This window comes from Megascapheus bottae, chromosome 14 (assembly GCF_031878675.1).
Source record: "Megascapheus bottae isolate mThoBot1 chromosome 14, mThoBot2.hap1, whole genome shotgun sequence".
NCBI lineage: Eukaryota > Metazoa > Chordata > Mammalia > Rodentia > Geomyidae > Megascapheus > Megascapheus bottae.
In genome coordinates, this window is record NC_143522.1 from 41,646,604 (window position 1) to 41,666,939 (window position 20,336).

At 46.2% G+C, this 20,336-nt stretch overlaps 3 protein-coding genes across 3 annotated transcripts; 1 reads left to right on the top strand and 2 right to left on the bottom strand.

Moving 5' to 3' along the window:
- Positions 1-3,667: 3,667 nt before the first annotated feature.
- On the bottom strand, positions 3,668-4,948 carry Rpl36al (ribosomal protein L36a like). Its single transcript, XM_090345041.1, has 2 exons — positions 4,839-4,948; positions 3,668-4,121 (listed from the first exon to the last, which is right to left on the bottom strand). Exon 2 carries the CDS (start codon positions 4,102-4,104, stop codon positions 3,784-3,786), a length of 321 nt encoding a protein of 106 aa, XP_090201167.1. The 5' UTR covers positions 4,105-4,121; positions 4,839-4,948; the 3' UTR covers positions 3,668-3,783.
- A 193-nt stretch (positions 4,949-5,141) lies between these two features.
- Mgat2 (alpha-1,6-mannosyl-glycoprotein 2-beta-N-acetylglucosaminyltransferase) lies at positions 5,142-7,641 on the top strand. The gene has a single exon (XM_090345040.1). It carries the CDS (start codon positions 5,517-5,519, stop codon positions 6,858-6,860), a length of 1,344 nt encoding a protein of 447 aa, XP_090201166.1. The 5' UTR covers positions 5,142-5,516; the 3' UTR covers positions 6,861-7,641.
- A 2,963-nt stretch (positions 7,642-10,604) lies between these two features.
- Dnaaf2 (dynein axonemal assembly factor 2) lies at positions 10,605-19,208 on the bottom strand. The gene is made up of 3 exons (XM_090345043.1): positions 17,336-19,208; positions 13,432-13,575; positions 10,605-11,223 (listed from the first exon to the last, which is right to left on the bottom strand). Exons 1-3 carry the CDS (start codon positions 19,130-19,132, stop codon positions 10,726-10,728), a joined length of 2,439 nt encoding a protein of 812 aa, XP_090201169.1. The 5' UTR covers positions 19,133-19,208; the 3' UTR covers positions 10,605-10,725.
- Positions 19,209-20,336: the final 1,128 nt, after the last annotated feature.

Genomic DNA, 20,336 nt, shown 5'->3' on the forward strand with positions numbered 1-20,336 from the left:
TGAGGAATAGTTCCTTTTGAATAAATATTCCAAAAACTGAAGGAAAAATAAAACTGGTTCTTCCATCTAAGATGTTAAGCATACTATTGTTTCTCTTGCACGAATTACTTTGTAACAGACCTCAGCTTTTTAATTTTTATAATGTTTTAGAGGGAATAGGAACTTAATACTTAACATTTTGTCACTAAATGTTTAATGCTACAACAAAAAAGAAAAAGGAAATATATCAGCATGATGATGTGGAGCTAAGAAATGAACTTGAAATAATCCTGGAAAAGTTTTCAGTACTATGCTGTTCTGTTCCCATTGCCCTACTTCAGATTACCCTCTCTACAAAACCACTGCAGTAACCTCAAAATTTATTTTTGTAAATAAAGGAAAATAAAGCTAGTGGAGAAAACCCACTATAGTAGTTATCTATTACTACCATTTTGGGATTAGGGGCAAATTAACCATCCTTATAAAATGTTTCATATTTGGGATTCATTTTTCTGAAACTTCAGGTATTCCCAAATAAATTTTTTTTATTATTTGGCCAATTCTGGTACTTGAGCTCAGGGCTTGGACACTGTCCTTGGGCTTTCTCAAGGCAAGAGCTCTACCACTTGAGCCACAGTACCATTTCTGGCTTTTTTCTTTGTCTGTGGTACTGAGGAATCGAACCCAGGTCTTCATGCATGCTAGGCCAAATCCTGGACTAAAGAATGTTTTAAATGTTATAACACTAAAGCTTTACTCGGGGCTAGGGACATAGTTTAGTGGTATAGACACTAACATGCTGTTTATGGTCTGTTAATAAGATCAACTACAGTGTGAAGATGTTAAATAGAAAACAGCATGGGCTGGGAGCGTAGCCTGGTGTTAAGAGTGCTTGCCTAGCATACATAGAGCCCTGGGTTCGATTCCTCCATACCACATACACAGAAAAAGCTAGAGTGAGAAGTGGAACTTGGCTCAAAGGGTAGCCTTGAGGTGAAGAGCTCAGGGACAGCGCTAAGGCCAGAGTTCAAGCCCTATGACCCACAAAAAAAAAAAAAAAAAAGCTAGATGTGGTGCAGTGGCTTAAGTGGCAGAGCACTAGCCTTGAACAAAAAGTGTTCAAGGACAGTGCCCATCCCCTGAGTTCAAGCCTCAGGACTGGCAAAAAAGAAAACAGCACAAAAGAGCAACTCTTGTTTTAAATTACCATTCTGCCTTGGACATGAACCATCTGCTGTACTTATTGCTCAGTAGTCATGTTAAAAGAATGAACTGTCTCAGTACAGGAGTGCTTGTTCCAGTAAACCTTATTTTATTTTTTATTTTTTTTGCCTGGGCTTGAGCTCAGGGCCTGAGCCCTGTCCTTGGACTTTCTCAAGGCTAGCACTCTACCACTTGAGCCTCAGCACCATTTCCGGCTTTTGTCTATGTATGTGGTACCAAGGAATCGAACCCGGGTCTTCGTGCATGCTAGGCAAGCACTTTAACCACTAGGCCAAACTCCCGGCCCCTAAACCTTATTTTAATAACCATAAAGTACCAAGTGGTAATATTGGCAACTTTATTGTAATTTTTTCATGTGTGTGTACTGACCCCAAGGTTTTTTGCTGAGGGCATGCCAGTACCACTTGAGCCACACAGCTCCACTTCCAGCTTTACTTGTTAACTGGAGAAGTTTCCTGTAGGAGCTGGCTTTAAAACAGTGGATCCTCAGGTCACTTCCAGAGCCACTGGCTGTGGCTAGTCTTAATCTTGCTCTGCCTAATTTATAAATTGAACTTTATTGTATGTACATATATGAAAAAAATTAGTTAAGTACTATTCAAGGTTTTAGCTATCTACTGCAAGTCTAGAAAGTAGCCCCAGCTGAAAGAGGAGGTGACTGAACATGTGGCTTAGCTTACCTGGCATGCATGAAGCCCTAGGTTCAGGTCCTCAGTACCACAAACAGAAAAGGCCTGAAGTGGCACTGTAAAAGTGGTAGAGTACTAGCCTTGAGCAAAAGAAGCTCAGGGACAGTGCCTAGGCCGAGTTCAAGATCCAGGACTGGCAAAAAGCAAAGGGGGCCAGGCAGAGTGGCTCATGCCTGTAAAACTACTCAGGAGGCTGAGATCTGAGGATCACGGTTCAAAGCCAGCCTGGCACAAAAGGACCTGAAACTCATCTCCAATTAACTTATAGAAAATGGGAAGTGGGGCTTGGCCCACGGGTAGGGCAGTAGCTTAAGAGCTCAGGAACAGCGCCTAGGTGGAGTTCAAGCCCCATGACCCATTAAAAAAAAGGTGGGGGAGGTTGATGATCATGGATAAGGTCTGACAATTTTTTTTTTTTTTTTGCCAGTCCTGGGCTTAAGCTCAGGGCCTGAGCACTGTCCTTGGATTTTTCTCAAGGCTAGACCTCTACGACTTAAGCCTCAGCACCACTTCCGGCTTTTTTGTATGTATGTGGTACCAAGGAATCGAACCCGGGTCTTCATGCATGCTAGGCAAGCACTTTAACCACTAGGCCAAACTCCAGGCCCCTGAACAATTTTTTCCTTGTATCATTTTAGTGTAACCTGGTTGTAAAGTGTGAGGTACACTTCTTTATGTGCAGAAAATACCAACTTTTTATGTTGGTACTGGTACTTGAGCTCAAGGCCTGGGTGTTGCCCATGGGCTTTTTGCTAAAGGCTGGCACACTACCACCTTTGCCATAGTTCCGCTTCCAGCTTAGAATTCTGGGCTGGCCTTGAATTGTGATCTTCAAATCTCAGCCTCCTGAGTAGCTAGGATTACAGTTGTGAACCGTGGGTGCAAGGCAAAATTGCCAACTTAATTTTTTTATTTTTGTCAGTCATGGGGCTTGAACTCTAGGCCTAGGCATTGTCCCCGATTCTTCAGCTCAAGGGTACTGTTCTACTCCTCCAGCTGTAGTGTTAATTCAGGTTATCTAGTGGTTGACTAGAGGTAAGTCTCAAAAGATTTTAGTGCCCCGGATGGTTTTGAACCACGATACTCCAATCTCAGCCTCCCGAATGGCTAGGATTACAAGCTTAAGCCACCCCGCCCAGGGGCTTGAACTCAGGACCTGAGCACTGTCCTTGGACACTTTTAGCTCAAGGCTAGCACTCTGCCACTTCTGGCTTTTTCTGTGTGTGCAGTTCTGGGGAATAGAACCCAGGGCTTTGTGCATACTAGGCAAGCACTCTACCACTAGGCTATGCTCCTGGCTCAGAAACGGCTACGTTTATGGCTGGGAATGCGGAATAATGCATGCCTAGCATACATCAAGCCCTGGGTTCAGTTCTTTAGTACTGCAAAAAACAGGAAAGGACAGAAGTGGCACTGTGGCTCAAATGGTAGAGTGCTAATAGCCTTGAGCATAAGCAGCTCAGGGACAGTGCTCAGGCCCCAAGTTCAAACCCCTGAACTGCACCCCCCCAAAAACAAACTTTTGGGTACTGAATGAATGCAAACTGAATTTCAGAAGTCAAACTTTTAGTTCACACCCCAAAGGATTTATAATATCTTTAAGACCCATATTGAAAAAGATACCTTATATTTATATATGCTTCTGATGATTTAAAGGTAAAAGGAGCAAAATAAATAATTTTAACATTTAATCTTCCAAATAACCCAACAATTCATAAAATGAGAAACATAACATGCAATTCTATTTCTTTAAAAAAAAAAAAACGCTTAGAAAGTTTGGGCATTTTCTGTCATTTATTCGTTTCCCATCAGGTAATTCTATCGCTTGAAGATCTTCCCCTTTCAAAATTAAGACCAAAAAAAACAAAACAAAACCAAAAACAAGGAAAACTTAGAACTGGATCACTTGGCCCTTTCGCTTCTTGTCTCCTCCCAGCTCAAAATGCTTGCATCTCTTGATGGCCAGCATCCTCTTGGATCTGCAGTTTGGCTCAACACACTCAAGTCTCAGCACGATCTTCTTGGTGGTTTTGGCCTTCTTCCGGAATATTGGCTTGGTCTGCCCTCCGTAGCCGCTCTGCTTCCGATCATAGCGCCTCTTCCCCTGGGCGTACAGGGAATCCTTGCCCTTCTTGTACTGGGTCACCTTGTGAGGCTGATGCTTGCCACACTTCTTACAAAAAGTCCTTCTGGTTTTAGGTACGTTGACCATCTTTGCAGCAGAGCCGTCTGCACAATGAGGACAATAAGGTAACAAACACTTAACACCTTGAAGCATGACAATGTCAAAATACGTATTTTTTTTAAACCGAGGGTCAACAATATAAATTCAAGTAAAATTCCTCCCTCCCCCGCAACATGAATAAAACACCTTTTCGGAACGCTTAAAACACTGGCGGAGTCTGGGATTATATGGCACGGCGGCAGAATGCTAGTCCTCATGGCTGGATCTCCAGCACTGCGTCAATCAACAGGAACACTTATTAAATGTCGGCGGAGGGCGAGGCGGCCTCGAGGAGCGCCAGTGCCAGGGCGGGAGTCCTCCGCCCTGCGCAACGCCGACCGCCATGGCTGCGCAGGGCCCGCGGCCCCCTCCGACACCCGCCGCCGTCCGCCTCCTCCATTTTTCTAGCTCGTGGGTACGACCGCAGCCGTACCAGACTGCGACTCGGGCTCCGACACGCCCAGTTTCGTTTTTTTCACCCAGGAACACGCGGCTGCGGCTCCGCGCTTCCCCTCCGCAGCCCGAAAGGCTGACGTGTACCGCGGCCCCATCGCCGCCATGCTCCCGCGCCGGTGCGGAAGGCTGAGTCAGCTCCTGAGCCCAACCAAGCCGGGACGCTAGGCCTAGCCTTCGTCTCCCCACACGGGCTTCGCCTTCCCGAGATTCTGAACGGTGACATCCCCCAGAGAAGCCGATAAGGCCGCCATCAGCCCCAGACTTACCGGAGCTCCGAGGAGCACGACACGCTCCTCTCGCCGCTCTGAGGAAAAGGGCGGACAGAGAGGAAGTAGGAACTGAGCTTGAGTGGCAGGACTACCAGCCAATAGGAGGAGGCCTCCGACGGCGAGGCGTCCCTGAGTGCTTTTGGAAAGCACCAATCAACGGCCCTGGGGGCGGGCCGGAGGGGTGTGGGCCGGAGGGCCGCGGCGATTCGCGGGCCAGTAAGCGGGTTGTCAGAACGGTCGCCACCGGAGTGAGTCGGGGCTGCGTCTCTGGCTCTCGGCCGTCAGGGACCCCGAGCGAGCGTGGAGGACGCGAAGCAGCTGGAGGCGCAGGTAAAGACACCAGGGTGCGGCGGGACGGCAGCTGGGCTTCTTCCGGGACCCGTGGTGCTGAATGGCAAGGACCGAGACGACGCCGAGCCGTGGTTCCTAGCGGCGGAGCCGCAGCTCGAGCTGCCGCTGCCGGACGAGGATGTGCGGAGCCCGGGCGACGCGGGGTGGCTGAGCGCCTTCGGGCCCCAGGACCCCCGGGCGCGGCCCGGGATGAGTTAGCGAGGGCGGCCGCGGGGGAAGGGGGGGCAGTTCCTACGGCTACAGGCCAGCGCTGCGGCCGCCGCCCGCCCCTTCCGAGCCCAGGCCGCCGGCCCCTTTCCGTGGCCGTCTCGGGCCCTGGAGACCATGAGGTTCCGCATTTACAAACGGAAGGTGCTAATCCTGACGCTCGTGGTGGCCGCCTGCGGCTTGGTCCTCTGGAGTAGCAATGGGCGACAAAGGAAGAACGAGGCCCTCGCCCCGCCGCTGCTGGATGCCGAGCCCGCGCGGAATGCGGGCGGCCGGGGTGGAGACCACCCCTCGGTGTCGATGGGTATCCGCAGGGTCTCCAACGAATCGGCGGCTCCTCTGGTCCCCGCGGCCCCGCAGCCCGAGGCGGACAACCTGACGCTGCGGTACCGGTCCCTGGTGTACCAGCTGAACTTTGATCAGACGCTGAGGAATGTGGAGAAGACCGCCACCTGGGCACCCCGAGAGCTGGTGTTGGTGGTCCAGGTGCATAACCGCCCCGAATACCTCAGAATGCTGCTGGACTCACTTCGCAGAGCCCAAGGCATCGATCACGTCCTCGTCATCTTCAGCCACGACTTCTGGTCGACGGAGATCAACCAGCTGATCGCCGGAGTGGATTTCTGTCCGGTTCTGCAGGTGTTCTTTCCTTTCAGCATTCAGTTGTACCCCAATGAGTTTCCGGGCAGTGACCCCAGAGACTGCCCCCGAGATCTAAAGAAGAATGCAGCTTTAAAATTGGGGTGCATTAATGCTGAGTATCCCGACTCCTTTGGCCATTACAGAGAGGCCAAGTTCTCCCAAACCAAGCACCATTGGTGGTGGAAGCTGCATTTTGTATGGGAAAGGGTCAAAGTTCTTCGAGATTATTCTGGCCTAATACTTTTCTTGGAAGAGGATCACTATCTAGCCCCAGACTTTTACCATGTCTTCAAAAAGATGTGGAAATTGAAGCAGCAGGAGTGTCCAGAGTGTGATGTTCTCTCCCTGGGGACCTACACTGCCACTCATAGTTTCCACGACATCGCTGACAAGGTAGATGTAAAAACTTGGAAATCTACAGAGCACAATATGGGGTTAGCTTTGACCCGGGATGCATATCAGAAGCTGATGGAATGCACAGACACTTTCTGTACTTATGATGATTATAACTGGGATTGGACTCTTCAATATTTGACTGTCACTTGTCTTCCAAAATTCTGGAAAGTGCTGGTTCCTCAAGCTCCTAGAATTTTTCATGCTGGAGACTGTGGCATGCATCACAAGAAAACATGTAGGCCATCCACCCAGAGTGCCCAAATCGAGTTACTCTTAAATAATAACAAACAGTACATGTTCCCAGAAACTTTAAAAATCAGTGAGAAGTTCACTATGGCAGCCATTTCCCCACCCAGAAAAAATGGAGGGTGGGGAGATATTAGGGACCATGAACTCTGTAAAAGTTATAGAAGACTGCAGTAAAGAAAAATAAAGAAGGCAAAGTGACAGTCTTCTATTTTTGATATTTGTCTCAACGTACAATTAGATAAAAGAGTTTAGGAACTGGTTTCTGCTTTAATACAAAAAAAAAAATCTCGTAAAAGATGTCCAAATATATAGTAATCTTTTTCAGTTAATGTCTGATCGAGATTTAAAACAATTTTTATTTTGGAAATTGGGTTTAAAAGCTCAGTCTGTATCTGCTGAAGGTAATGATTATTGTTAGTTGATATGAGGAAAGAGGGGAACTTTTATTTAAATTGCATCTATTAATCTTTTTATCTGAAACTTTGTACACTTTTCCACTTTTGAAACTTATTTTAAGTACAGCAAAATTTATTTAAAACTGTCATTGCAGCTAAAGTATTACAATGAAATCATTAAGAGTATTAATGGAACAGTTTCACTCCCGGCAACTTTATTAGGAAGGAATTGCTTTATTGGTTGAATAACTCAGAAATTTGTTTGTTAAACACCCTGTCTGGACAGTCATTTTTCAGTATTAAGGATTCCTGTACTATTGTGTTAAGATCTGCCTGTGCTTTGGAACTTTCATAGAACACATTTTCTTTTGGAATGTATTTGATGAGAAAGTTTAAATGTTTTCACCTCAATGTAGAAATACAGTGGTTTCGATTTTTTTCTTTAGTGCTGCCAAAATAAAATACTCAATTTTGCATAAAAAAGTTCTTAATCATTTTGCAGTTTAATTTTTTTGCAGTTTGATTTCTTATACCAATAAAGGCATTGTAAAAGTTTTGAACATGTGCATTACAGTTTAGTTTTGACCTGTTACAGTTTATGAGTTCAAATAAAACCCTAATCATGACAATGTTCCATAGATAGGAACCTATTTGGCTTTCAGATTGGCCAGCCATAGATAATGAGAAAAAAAAAAAACTGCTTTGTAAGCGAAAATGCAGTTTAAATGCTTTTGAAGGCCAGAAATGATACAAAGTTCAGAGTGCCAAAGTTCAGTGTGCCAACCTGAAGTGAAATACTTTTTTTTTTTCAGTGTTGGGGATCAAAACTAGGGCCTGTATATACTAAGCAAATACTCTTACCACTTCATCCCATCCTCAATTTGGAAAAGTTTTTTTTTGATGTACAGAATAATAGGAAGTAACCTTGAATTTTACTACTAATGTAAAACTTAATCTAAGACTAAATTTCTGTGTAAAGATAATACCATTTGCCTTGATTTCATATTGTGTGGTTGATAAGTACATTTGCTAGTCTAAGCCAAAGCAAATAGTTCTCTTGCTTTAATACCTTTCTTCAATCACACATCACAACATGGTGTCAGTTTTTTGTTGTTTTGGGTTTTTTTGCCAGTCCTGGAGCTTGGACTCAAGGCCTGAACACTGTCCTTGAGCTTTTCCTCAAGGCTAGTACTCTACCACTTGAGCCACAGCACCACTTCTGGCTTTTTCCATGTATGTGGTGCCAAGGAATTGAACTTGGGTCTTCATGAATGCTATGCCTCTCTTATTCCCAGGTGCCATTTCTTTTTTGTTGTGGAGCTTGAACTCAGGGCTTGGATCTTGTCTCTTTGTGCTCAAGGCCATCACTCTACCATTTGAGCCACAGCACCACTTCTGGTTTTTGACTGATTAATTGGAGATGAGTCTCACTGAAGCTGGCCTGCCAGTGATTCATACCCATAATCCTAGCTAACAAATCTGAGGATCATAGTTCAAAGCTAGCCCAGGCATGAAAGTCCTTGGGTCTCATGTCTAATTAACCACCCGAAAACCAGAAGTGGCGCTGTGGCTCAAGGGGCAGGGGATAACCTTGAGCTGAAGAGCTCAGAAACAGTGCCCAGGCCAAGTTCAAGCCCCATGACTGACCAAAACAAAAAAACAAAAAGGCACACTGGGACATTTCTGCCCCAGCTAGCTTCAAACCATGATCCTCCAATCTTGCTGAATCTCCTGAATAGCTAAGATTAATAATAGTGCCCAGCCAGTGCCAGTTTCTGTTGTTTGGTTTGTAGTCCATGTTGGCATTGAATTTGGATTCCTCCCCTCCTCAGCATCTTGGATAGCTGAGATTACCTCCAGCTAGTTAAGTACATGCACTCAAAAAAAAAAAAAAAAACCCACAAAATAAAAATGGCTGATATAGTTATATATATATATATAATATATATATATAATATATCTCTTTTTTTTGCCAGTCCTGTGGCTTGAGCTCAGGGCCAGAGCACTGTCCTTGGGCTTTCTCAAGGCTAGCACTCTACCACTTGAGCCACAGCACCACTTCTGGCTTTTTCTATGTATGTGGGGTGCTGAGGAATCGGACCCAGATCTTCATGCATGCTAGGCAAGGACTCTTACCACTAGGCCAAACTCCCAGCCCCCAGTAATATAATTTTTTTTGCCAGATTTTTTAATTCTTAAATGTGCTCTATAAAATCAGGTGTTTTTTTCTTTCGCCAGCCCTGGGAATCGAACTCAAGGCTTGAGCACTTTTTCTGTGTATGGGGTACTGAGGAATCGAACCCAGGGCTTCATGCACGCTAGGCATGCATTCTAAAACTAGGTTACATTCTCAGTCCCAAACCAGATTATTCCCCTCCGTGCCCCCCCCCCTCCGCACACACATACACACACATAGTGGAGCTTGATAGCTGGGACTGGGCATTATTGTCCCTGAGCTCTTCAGCTTAAGGCTACCTACCGCCCTACCCCTTGAGCCCCCTTGAGCCACAGCGGGACTTCCCATTTTCTAATTACTAATTGGAGATAAGTCTTTAATGCCCATCTCAGCCTCCTGAATAGCTAGGATTACATATGTGCCACTGTGCCCGGCAAACCAGTTTATTTTAATATTTCAATAGTAATCACCAATTTTGAGCTGGACAAAGTTGGACAGGCTTATATCAGCACTCAGGAAGCTAAGGCAGGAGGATCAAGATTTGGGGACAAAACCAGGTACTGGTAGCACACACTTAATCCTAGCTATTGAGGCTGAGATCTGAAGATCATGGTTTAAAGCCAATCCAGGCAGGAAAGTCTGAGATTCTTACCTCCAATTAACCACTAGAAAACTGGAAGCACCACCACCACCATCCCCCAAAAAAGTTGAGGCCAGAAGTATGGCCTAGTGGTAGAGTGCTTGCCTAGTATGCATAAATCCCTGGGTTCAATTCCTTGGCACCACACACAGAAAAAGCCAGAATTGGTGCTGTGGCTCAAGTGGTAGAGCACTATCTTTGAGCAAAATACTTAAGATCCTGTCTCAAAAATCTAGAAAAATAGGTAGAATTTTGAAAATCATTACCTTAGCTTAACTTTGAAAATCATTATCTTAAACTCATTGATATAACATCTGCGTTAGATCTAAAGAGCAAAATTTTATGACAACTGTAATTGTAGATCACTAATATTTGTTAGAACTTCCTACAGGAGAAAGAACTTTTCTATTTTCAGCATATGAAATAGTTTTGAGATTCTACTCCCACACACATGCACTCATATTTCTAGTTAATTGCATTCCTTAGAATTTGTGACAGAGTGTGAATATTTATTTTCAAACTTAAAAATTCAGGGCCTGGGCACTGTCCTCAAGGCTAGAGTTCTACCACTTGAGCAACAGCACCACTTCTGGCTTTTTTTCTATGTATGTGGTACCCAGAAATCGAACCCGGGTCTTCGTGCATAATAGGCAAGCACTCTACCACTAAGCCCATATTTTCAAACTTTTATTAAAGTAATGGTAAACAAAAATTATAAAATTCCACACGTCAATATATACAGATGATATAACTACATGTTTTACTCTCCATAGTTAATACAAAGAAGCCATTTTAGGTTAAAAGATTTACTCTTAACATAAAGTAGAATTAATCCAAGTCATATAACAAAGAATTCTGAAAGCTGAAAGCACAGTGAGTCACATGATCTTTAATAATCTCCACACTGCCATCCTGCATATTGGTTTCTTTGATGCTATCAACATCAGATATCTTGTGAACTACTGTTTTGCTCAGCAATGAAGATAAGTGATCTCCACTTAACTCTTCTTTAGTTTGCACTTCTAAATTGTCTTCTTCCTCATCTGAATAAGTAGCACTAGTTTCTTTTGTAAATTCAGGTTCCATTTTTGCCTCAAGTTGCTCAGATTTTTCCAGTAGTGCTTGAGAATCATTGAGAGATTCTGGTTCCAAGCCTGCTTCTAAGTCACAAGTATCTATATTTAGTTCTTTAGCTGCCACAGATGAATCAGAATTAGTTGTAAATGTGGTAAGATGTTCTGTGTTGTCTTTTTCAGATATATGACATCCTTCACTGAGGCTTCTTTCCTTTTCTTGAGACTCATCAGTATTACTACATTCTGGCAACTGTATCAAGAAAAAACAAGAAATTAGTAATTTTATGTATTTATTTATTTATTTATTTATTTATTTTTGTGGGGCGTGGGGCATGAGTTCGGCCTGGGTGCTGTCCCTGAGCTCTTCAGCTCAAGGCTACCACCCCACCCTTGAGCCAAGCCCCACTTCCTGTTTTCTAGAAGTTAATTGGAGATAAGAGTCTCTGGGTCCATTTGTGCCTGGGCTGGCTTTGAACCTTGATCCTCAGATCTTAGCCTCCTGAGTACCTAGGATTCCAGGGCCTGGGCACTGTCCTTGGACACTTTCTGCTCAAGGGTAACGCTGTGCACTGGAACCACAATGCCACTTCCAGCTTTTTCTGTGTATGTGGTATGGAGGAATTGAACCCCAGGGCTTCCTGCATGGTAGGGGAGTACTCAACCACTAGGCTACACTCCTGAGAGTGAGATATTTTTTAAGTTTGTTTGGTAATAACTTTTGCCCCTACACTTCCTCCAAATGCTGACCATCTTTTTTTTATTCTAGTACCTGAAGACCACGGCTTGAAGACCATTATTTTTAAATAATATAAACCTAGGTTTTTCTGATTAAATTCTTTCAATGCCTCATCATTCATGATAAAAACATCCAAGGTTTTGAATATGACCTACAAAATTCTTTAACAGTCACTTTTACCTGGGCATTATTGAATTTCTTTGATTCTTTTCTTTTTTGTCAGTGTGAGGCTTGAACTAAGGGCCTGGGCACTGTTCCTGAGCTTCTTTTGCTCAAGGCTAGTGCTCTACCCTTCTGAGTCAAGGCACCACTTTCTTCCTATGATTCTTTAGAACTATCTTTGCCCCATTCATATGTCAGTCAGTTGTACTAAGTTATTCTTAAGCTAATACGGAAAACTGTAAAAATAACCAAACTTGGACTGGGAATATGACTTAGTAATAGAGTGCTTGCTTAGCATACACAAAGACCTGGATTCTAATCTTCGGTACCACATACATAGAAAAAAGCCGGAAGTGGTGCTGAGGTTTTAGAGCTCTAGCCTTGAGAAAGTCCAAGGACATTGCTCAGGCCCTGAGCTCAAGCCCAGGACTGCCCCCTCCCCCCCCCCAAAAAAAGCACCTCAGGCACAGTAACAGTGCCCAGGCCCTGAGTTCAAGCCCCAAAATTAGCAACACACACACACACACAGACACACACACACACACAAAGTGAAATAAAAACAAACAACTTTTATTGGAAATGAGTAAGTTCCATAATATAATTCCTATTATTTGAATTAACAAAGCCAGATACTGCTAGCTACTCAGGATACTAAGATCTGAAAACTGCAATTCAAAGCTAGCCCAGACAAGCAAGTTCATGAGACTATTTCCAATTAATCACCACAAAGCTGGAAGTGGAGCTGTGGCTCAATTAGTAGAGTTCTAGCTCTGAGGAGGGGAGGGTGTTGGGGGGGAAGCAAAACAAAACAAGAAAACCAGGGCCGGGAGTTTGGCCTAGTGGTAGTGTGCTTGCCTAGCATGCACGAAGACCAGGGTTGGATTCCTCGGTACCACATGCATAGCAAAAAGCCAGAAGTGGTGCTGAGGCTCAAGTGGTAGAGCCCTAGCCTTGAGAAAATCCAGGGACAGTGCTCAGGCCCTGAGCCCAAGCCCAGGACTGGCAAAAAAAAAAAACACAAGAAAACCTCAGGCAAGGCGCTGGTGGCTCATGCCTATAATTCTCCCCTATAACTCCTAAGTAGGAAGCTGAGATCTAAGGATGGTGGTTCAAAGCCAGCCTGGGGCTGGGAGTTTGGCTTAGTGGTAGAGTGATTGCCTAGCATGCATGAAGCCCTGAGTTCAGTTTCTCGATACCACATACATAGAAAAAGCTGGAAATGGTGCTGTAGCACAAGTGGTAGAGTGCTAGCCTTGAGAAAGCCCAAGGATAGTGCTCAGTACATGAGTTCAAGCCCTGGGACTAGCAAAACAAAGCCAGCCTGGCCATGAGAGTCAGTGAGACTCTTATCGACAATTAACTACGAGAAAACTGGAAGTGGCACTGTGGCTAAAGGGATAGAGCAGTAGCCTTGAGCTAAAGGGACCAGGCCCAGAGTTTAAGTCCCACAACCCCATCCCCCAAAAAAGCAACCAGACAGACACAAAAAAATGAACTGAAATTGTTTGTTAGGCTGTATCCTTGCCAGATGACACTCTATAAAGCCAACCAAAATCTTACCTTTGCATGAATTTCAACCTTCTCATCAGTAACATGAAGAACTTCAATTAAAGGTGGGGCTAGGGAAGTTGCCTGTTTCCATGGTGAGCTCAAGACCTCTTCAAGAAACTCATCAACATTTTCTTCACTGACAAACAACCTTTCCTAAAACACAAGGAAAAAATATTCTGCTTCTCACATAAACACAATAAAAAGGGAAAATTCGAAAAGAGACAAAGTTTCAAGTTCTCTTCTATTAAACAGTATTTGAACTGTGAACACTTAACAAATAAACCTTAAAAACAAAACTACATTTAGAAAAAAGCTGGAAATGGCCCTGTGGCGCAAATGGTAGAGTGCTAGCCTTGACCACAGAGAGGCTTGTGGACAGTACTCAAGCTCTGAGTCCAAGCCTCAGGACCAGCAAAAAAAAAAAAAAAATTGTGAAAGTGTTTATCATACACATTAAGAATTTGCCTTAAGATTAAGAATTACAGGGGACAGAAGTCTGGCCTAGTGGTAGAGTGCTTGCCTAACATGCACAAAGACCAGGGTTCAATTCCTCGGTACCACATACCTAGAAAAGCCAGAAGTGGTGCTGTGGCTCAAGTGGCAGAGCGTTAGCCTTGAGGAAAAAAAGTCCAAGGAAAGTGCTCAGGCCCCAGGTTCGAGCCCCAGGACTGGCCAAAAAAAATAAATAAATAAAGAATTAGGAATACCTTAATTCTGTTACGATAACAAAAAAGGGTTTTCTTTTCATTTTGTGTCACTTCTGGGGCTTGAACCATGACTCCACTTACAGCTTTTCTGGAGGATAGGGTAGGATAAGTCTCAGGTACTTTCTTGCCTGTGCTGGCTTTGAACCCCAATCCCCAGATCTCAGCCTCCTGAGTAGTTGAGATTACCTGCCTTATCGAGAACCAACCCTGGCAGAAAAGTCACATATCCAAAGACAGCAGATGCTAATAAATGTTCTCTGAAATATTTTTGAGATTTAGCAATTCATTGTATACTCAGGTATGGGAAAGTCCATCTGACAACTCTTTCATCTGTGTGTGTATGTGTGTGTCTATGTGTGTGTGTATGCACCCACCAATACCAGGGCTTGAACTCAGGGTCTAGAGCTCTTTTTGCTCATGGCTAGTGATCTGTTTGTATCATGCCTCTACTCTGGCTCTTTTCTAGTTAATTGGAGACATATATGGTCTTTCCTGCCCAAGGGGCTTTGAGCCTCAATCCTCCAGGTCTTAGCCCCCAGAGCAGCTAGAATTACAGTGAGGAGCCAACAGTGTCCAGCTGAAAGGCTTCTTGACAGAGCTGCTGTCTTCAGCTGCTTCTCTCCTTTTTTTCAAACTGTCTTACATTATGTGGGGGTAGAGAGTTTCACTGTTACCTTTCCACAAATTATCTTTTCTTTTTTCTTTTTGCCAGTACTGGAGCTTGAACTCAGGGCCTGGGTACTGTCCTTGAGCTTTTTCAAGGCTAGTGCTCTATCAATTCTGGCTTTTTCTGTATATGTGGTACCGAGGAATTGAACCCAGGGCTTTGTGCATGGTAGGCAAGCACTGTACCATTAGGCCATACTCCCGGCCCCTTCTCCAAACAATAGGTTTCACTATTTTCAGTATTTCAGTATTTTCAGCATTTTGACCATATTCAATCTTCCTTGTTAGCTTAGTGTCTTTTCTTAGTAACTTTAAGTTTCTGAGGATTCAGTCTTCAAAAAGGACAAGAGGGTTAAAGTAAAACAGAGGAGTTCACATTAAGGTAAACAGGGAGGCCTAAAATGTGCTCTTGAATATTCTCTTAACTGCCTATCTACAACAGTTATATGGAAAGTTTTCTTTCCCCAATGCAAGTTATTTTTATATGAGAACAATTACAGGAAAATGATTGTCTTTCATTTGTTTCCCCCTTCTGAGGACAAACATTTTCAATATTATGTTTTATATTCTCACAAAATATATTGGCACAAATATTTCTAGAGGGCTTTGAATTAACTACTTCCTACAGATACCTAACTTGCCATACAAATGCAACATTAGCAAATTTCTAGAAAAAACAACAGGAAATAGACAATTCTAGCAGGCTAAATCTCAAGGTCAAATACTTTGTGTGGGGGGGCGGGGGGGAGGGAGGAAGGGAGAGAACACGAGCATGGGCATGCTGGCACTGGACTTGAACCAAGGGCCTTGTACTCTTGCTTGACAGCTTTTTTTCTGCTTATGCTGGTACTCTACCACTTAAGCCACAGTTCTTTCTATTTTTTGCTGGTTCATTGAAAATTAGTTTTACGGACATTTCTGCCTAAACTGACTCTGAACTGTAACCCTCAGATCTTAGCCTCCTGAGTAGCTATGAGTCCCAAGCCAAACAAACTGACACTTGGCCACATCCTTATCCCTGATTCTTACTATGTTTTGTTTGTTCTAAAAGTGAAAGGTATATCTGACTTTATTATAAATCTTAATAAAAATCTCACCAATGGCCGGGCAGGATGGCTCATGCCTGTAATTGTAATCCTAGCTATTCAGGAGGCTAAGATCTGAGGATAGAGGTTCAAAGCCTGTCCAGGCACTAAAGCCTATGAGATTCTTATCTCCAATTAACCACCAGAAGACCAGAAGTGGTGCTGTAGCTCAAGGGGTAGGGCTTGAGAGAGCTGGAAAGCTCAGGGACAGCACCTAGGCCCAGAGTTCAAGCTTCATAACCAAAACAAAACAAGACCAACAATAATAAAAAAAAAATACCAAAAATATCAGACTGGAAGCATGGCCTAGTGGTAGAGTGCTTGCCTAGCATGCACAAAGACCAGGGTTCAATTCCTCAGTCCCACATACACAGAAAAAGCCAGGAGTGGTACTGTGGCTCAAGTGGTAGAGTGCTAGTCTTGAGAAAGCTCAAGGACAGTGCTCAGGCCCTGAGTCTAAGCCCCAGAATTGGCAAAAAAAAAAAAAAAAAAAAAAAAACACCAATGGCTCTCTACAATTTCTAATTTGGTTTTTCAAATGCCAGGCACCAGTGGCTCATGCCTGCAATTTGAGCTACTCAGGAGGCTGAGATCTGAGAATCACAGTTCAAAGCCAGCAGGTGCACTACAAAGCCAGGAGAGTGTTATCTCCAATTAATCTCTAGAAACCGGGAAGTGAGGCTGTGGCTCAAGAGTAGGGCGATAATCTTTAGCTGAAGAGCTCAGGGACAACACCCAGGCCCAGAGTTCAAGCCCCATGACCCCCACCCCTAAAAAAAAAAAAAAAAAAAAAAAAAAAAAAAAGCGTGCATTTCCTCTCCAGAAACAAATTATTACTTACAGAAATTTCTAAGGCTGAAAAATATTAAAAGTATGATGACCAAGTTGGGGTGCTTCTTAAACATTATCATTTCAACAAGTACTGAAGTTACAGCCCTTTTCGCAGAAGACAGAAAATAAGTTCTAGCTTTATGCATACAACTCTAGAGAACCAGGATCCCTGCTTATCTCTTCCAGTCTTCTTTGGAGCCAACCAAGCCCCAAGGAAAGAGGGGCAACTGAAGATCTGAAACCCTTAGTGGATATATGTAAATGGCCTTTTTTTGAAAAATACATGTAAGGCTGAGTGCTGATGAGCTGTTAATTCTAGCTATTTAGGAAGCAGAGATCTAAAAATCTTGGTTCAAAACCAGCTTGGGCAGGAAAGTCCATGAGAGTCATCTCCAATTAAACACCAAGAAGCTAGAAATGAAGGTGTGGCACAAGTGGTGGAGTGTCAGCCTGGAATGAAGAAAGTTAAGGACCAGCACAATAAATAAAACAAAATAAAAACACATTGAACAGCTCTACCTTTCATCATGTGAGCAGTTAATGGGACATGCTGTACAATCAACTGAAAGGCTCCCTGTAATGCAAACTTGAAAAGTGAGATGGCTCTAGGAAAGAACGCCTTACCTTCAAAGAATCCTCGTTTAAACCCCAATACCACTCTCGCCAGTACCCACGGCTCTCTCCAGACTTGGCCAGCACTATGACTGCGTTGTCTGAAGAAATGTTAACTGCGGGCTCTTCCGGGCTCAACTTATTGTCTGGAGCAAATTGCAAAAGGAAGGAATAAACCAAGTCTTGCGTGGAGAAGGACAGTGAGTACCGCAGGGGAGTCAGATCCCCGCGCAGACTCGGCGGCTGAATCCCGGGCACGCGGACTAACAGGGTCAAGGATTCTTCATCTTGATCACACTGCACAGGCGGACACACGGGCGCGCTGCTCGGGGTCCCCAGGCCACCCATGGCCGGGTCCGAGGGTTCCCCGCCTGTCCCCTCGGCTTCCACGCGCGTCCCAGCCCTGAGACCTCCGTGCACGTGCCCTCTTACGGGGGGAGACTCCCCGTCGGGACCCAGAGGTGCAGGAGCAGGGGAGCCTCTGCCTCCGTCCTCCGGTGAGCTCCCTGCTCCGGACGGAGATCCTGAGTCCCGTGGCTCCGGCTCGGTGCCGGCGGGCGGAAGCGCCTCCTCCGGGGTTCGTGGAGGGCCGATCTCGGCGTCTGCAGCCCCGACTCGGCTGGACCCCGGACCCGGCTCTCCCGCGCGGTCCTCGGCGGATCCCGCCTCCCCCGGGCCGGCGGAAGCGCAGGTTGCGCCGACACCGCCGTCAGTTCCGCACGGATCCGCAGGGAGATGGCGGCGCGCGGCAGACCGCGCCACCGGCAGCGTCACCACCAGCTGCCGCCGGGCTTTGTTGAACTGCGCCTTGCCGCGGCTGTCGTCCACAGGGTACGGGAGCGAGAGCCGCAGCCGGTAGTCGGGCTCCCGGGAGTCGAGGCACAGCAGCTTTCCCGTCACCTCCAGCGCCGCCTGCTGGGCCGAGCGCAGCAGCGGTAGCTCGATGGTGACCACCAGCTCCTGCGGCACGGGGCCGGGCGCCGAGTCGCGGGCGCAGCGGTAGTCCTGGAGGTCCACGTGGTGGCGCTGCACCACGCGGCAGCGCGGCTCGGTGGGGGCGGGCGGCTGCGCCGCCTCCGGAGGGCCGGGCTCCCGGGGCGGGGGCTCGGCGGCCGCCGGGTAGCGATAGGGGTAGGGGAAGGGCGGGAGCGGGCTGTCAGGCTCCGCCTCCGGGCGGACGGGCACCGCCCCCGGCAGGGGCCGGCGCAGCACGGCGGCCTCGGGCGTCCCCTTGTACTTCAGCTTCAGGGTCTTGGCGTTCCTGCGGTCCAGCTGGACGTGGAATTGCTTCTCCACCGCCTCCAGGGCCGTGGCGTCCAGCATCTCGCGGAAGGGTTGGTGGCGCCGCGCCAGCGCCAGCGCATCCGGGTGGAACACCACGTCGTAGACGGTGTAGCCCGTGCCACTGCGCCCGGCGTACTGGCGTCCAGGCGCCAGGCTGTACGGCAGTGACCAGTGGCTGCCGGGCGCCGGGCGCCCCTCGTCCCCCCGGCCGGGCCGGCGGCTGGGCTGGCCCACTAGGGCGTTGCTGCACACGTTCACGAAGCAGCGCCGCGTCCCGTCCAGGCTGGTGCGCAACACGTGGCCCGGCTCGGGGTGCACGAAGCGCACCTCCACGCCGCGCTCTCGCTCCAGCTCGGTGATCTCTGCCTCGTAGCGCCGCCGGTTCTCGGGGTCCGTGAGCTCCTGGGCATACTCGGAGAACATGCGCCGGAACTCGGGGTCCTGGAAGGCTGAGGTGAGCCTCTGCACCTCCTCTCCGCTCAGGTCCAGGTTTTCCAGCGGTGAGGAGGCAGTGTTTTTAGCCATGGTGCCCGCCGACCCCCTGCCCTCTCACCCTGGTAGGGATCAGGTCAAGACCGGTGTGGAGGACGTGCGCTGGAGTCTCAACGCCCAAGCGTTACTGCTCCTGGCTGCGCGTGCTTGTTGCCGTAGCAACACCGCTGCCACCGGGGAGGAGGGGCAGTAGTTCATGGATTCTTAGACTGCCCGCCGCCACTCGGCTGCATCTTTAAGATTCCCGTGTACTTCAGCAACCCATTGTAATAATTTCTATTATTCCCAGCATTAGACACATCCCATTTTTATCCCTTCTCCGTTACCTTATCCTCTTCTCTAAATGTGAGTCACCCAAGTCTGCTTTATTAGCCCTCTTATTTAATCACATTTCTTCCAACATGATCTCATCCAAGCTTATGGCTTTTAATGCCATCTATGTTCAGATTAGTCTTTTCAGCAGATATTTATTACACACTAACTGCATCTACTACTATAAAATGTCACTTGTTCAGGAACTGAGAAAGTACCTGGGAAGTAACTGACACCCTCCGAGGCTCACAGCATAGGTTCAGACTGTCACTGTGGAAAACAGCTATTGGACATAATGTACATCTTATGGTTAAGAAACTGTTTTAATATATATCTATTCGACAGAAACATCCCATTCAAAACGAGCTAGGGTGTGTATTTTCTTTTTTTTTTTTTCAGAGACTTTATTTTTTTTTTTTTTTGCCAGTCCTGGGCTTGAGCTCAGGGCCTGAACACTGTCCTTGGACTTTGTCAAGGCTAGAGCTCTACCACTTGAGCCTTAGCACCACTCTGGCTTTTTTCTATGTATGTGGTACCAAGGAATCGAACCCGGGTTTTCATGCATGCTAGGCAAGCACTTTAACCACTAGGCCAAACTCCGGCCCCGACGTTTTTTTATTGTAATTAATAAAAGGGTTACAATGATATTTGCCAGATAGAAGGTGCATTAATTCACATACATTGATACCCTTTCACATGTCTTGGCACCCATTACCCTCTCCCCCACCCACCACCCACCCCCTACCCCCTAAGATGTGTATTTTCAAAATAGCAGTTGGGTGTGTAATCCTCAAATACTGAAAACGTCCGGCAGGGAGTGTATTTTAGTGGTGAAGCCTTGCCTAGCATGCACAAAGCCCTGAGTTGGATTCCGCAGTACCACATACACAGAAAAAGCCAGAAGTGGCGCTGTGGCTCACATGGC

Coding starts and splice junctions, on each gene's coding strand:
- Rpl36al (XM_090345041.1), bottom strand. CDS start 4,104: ATGGTCAACGTACCTAAAACCAGAAGGACTTTTTGTAAGAAGTGTGGC.
- Mgat2 (XM_090345040.1), top strand. CDS start 5,517: ATGAGGTTCCGCATTTACAAACGGAAGGTGCTAATCCTGACGCTCGTG.
- Dnaaf2 (XM_090345043.1), bottom strand. CDS start 19,132: ATGGCTAAAAACACTGCCTCCTCACCGCTGGAAAACCTGGACCTGAGC. Junction 13,576..17,335: donor TAAACGAGGATTCTTTGAAG/GTAAGGCGTTCT, acceptor CTTGTGTTTTAG/GAAAGGTTGTTTGTCAGTGA. Junction 11,224..13,431: donor AGGTTGAAATTCATGCAAAG/GTAAGATTTTGG, acceptor TTCTTGATACAG/TTGCCAGAATGTAGTAATAC.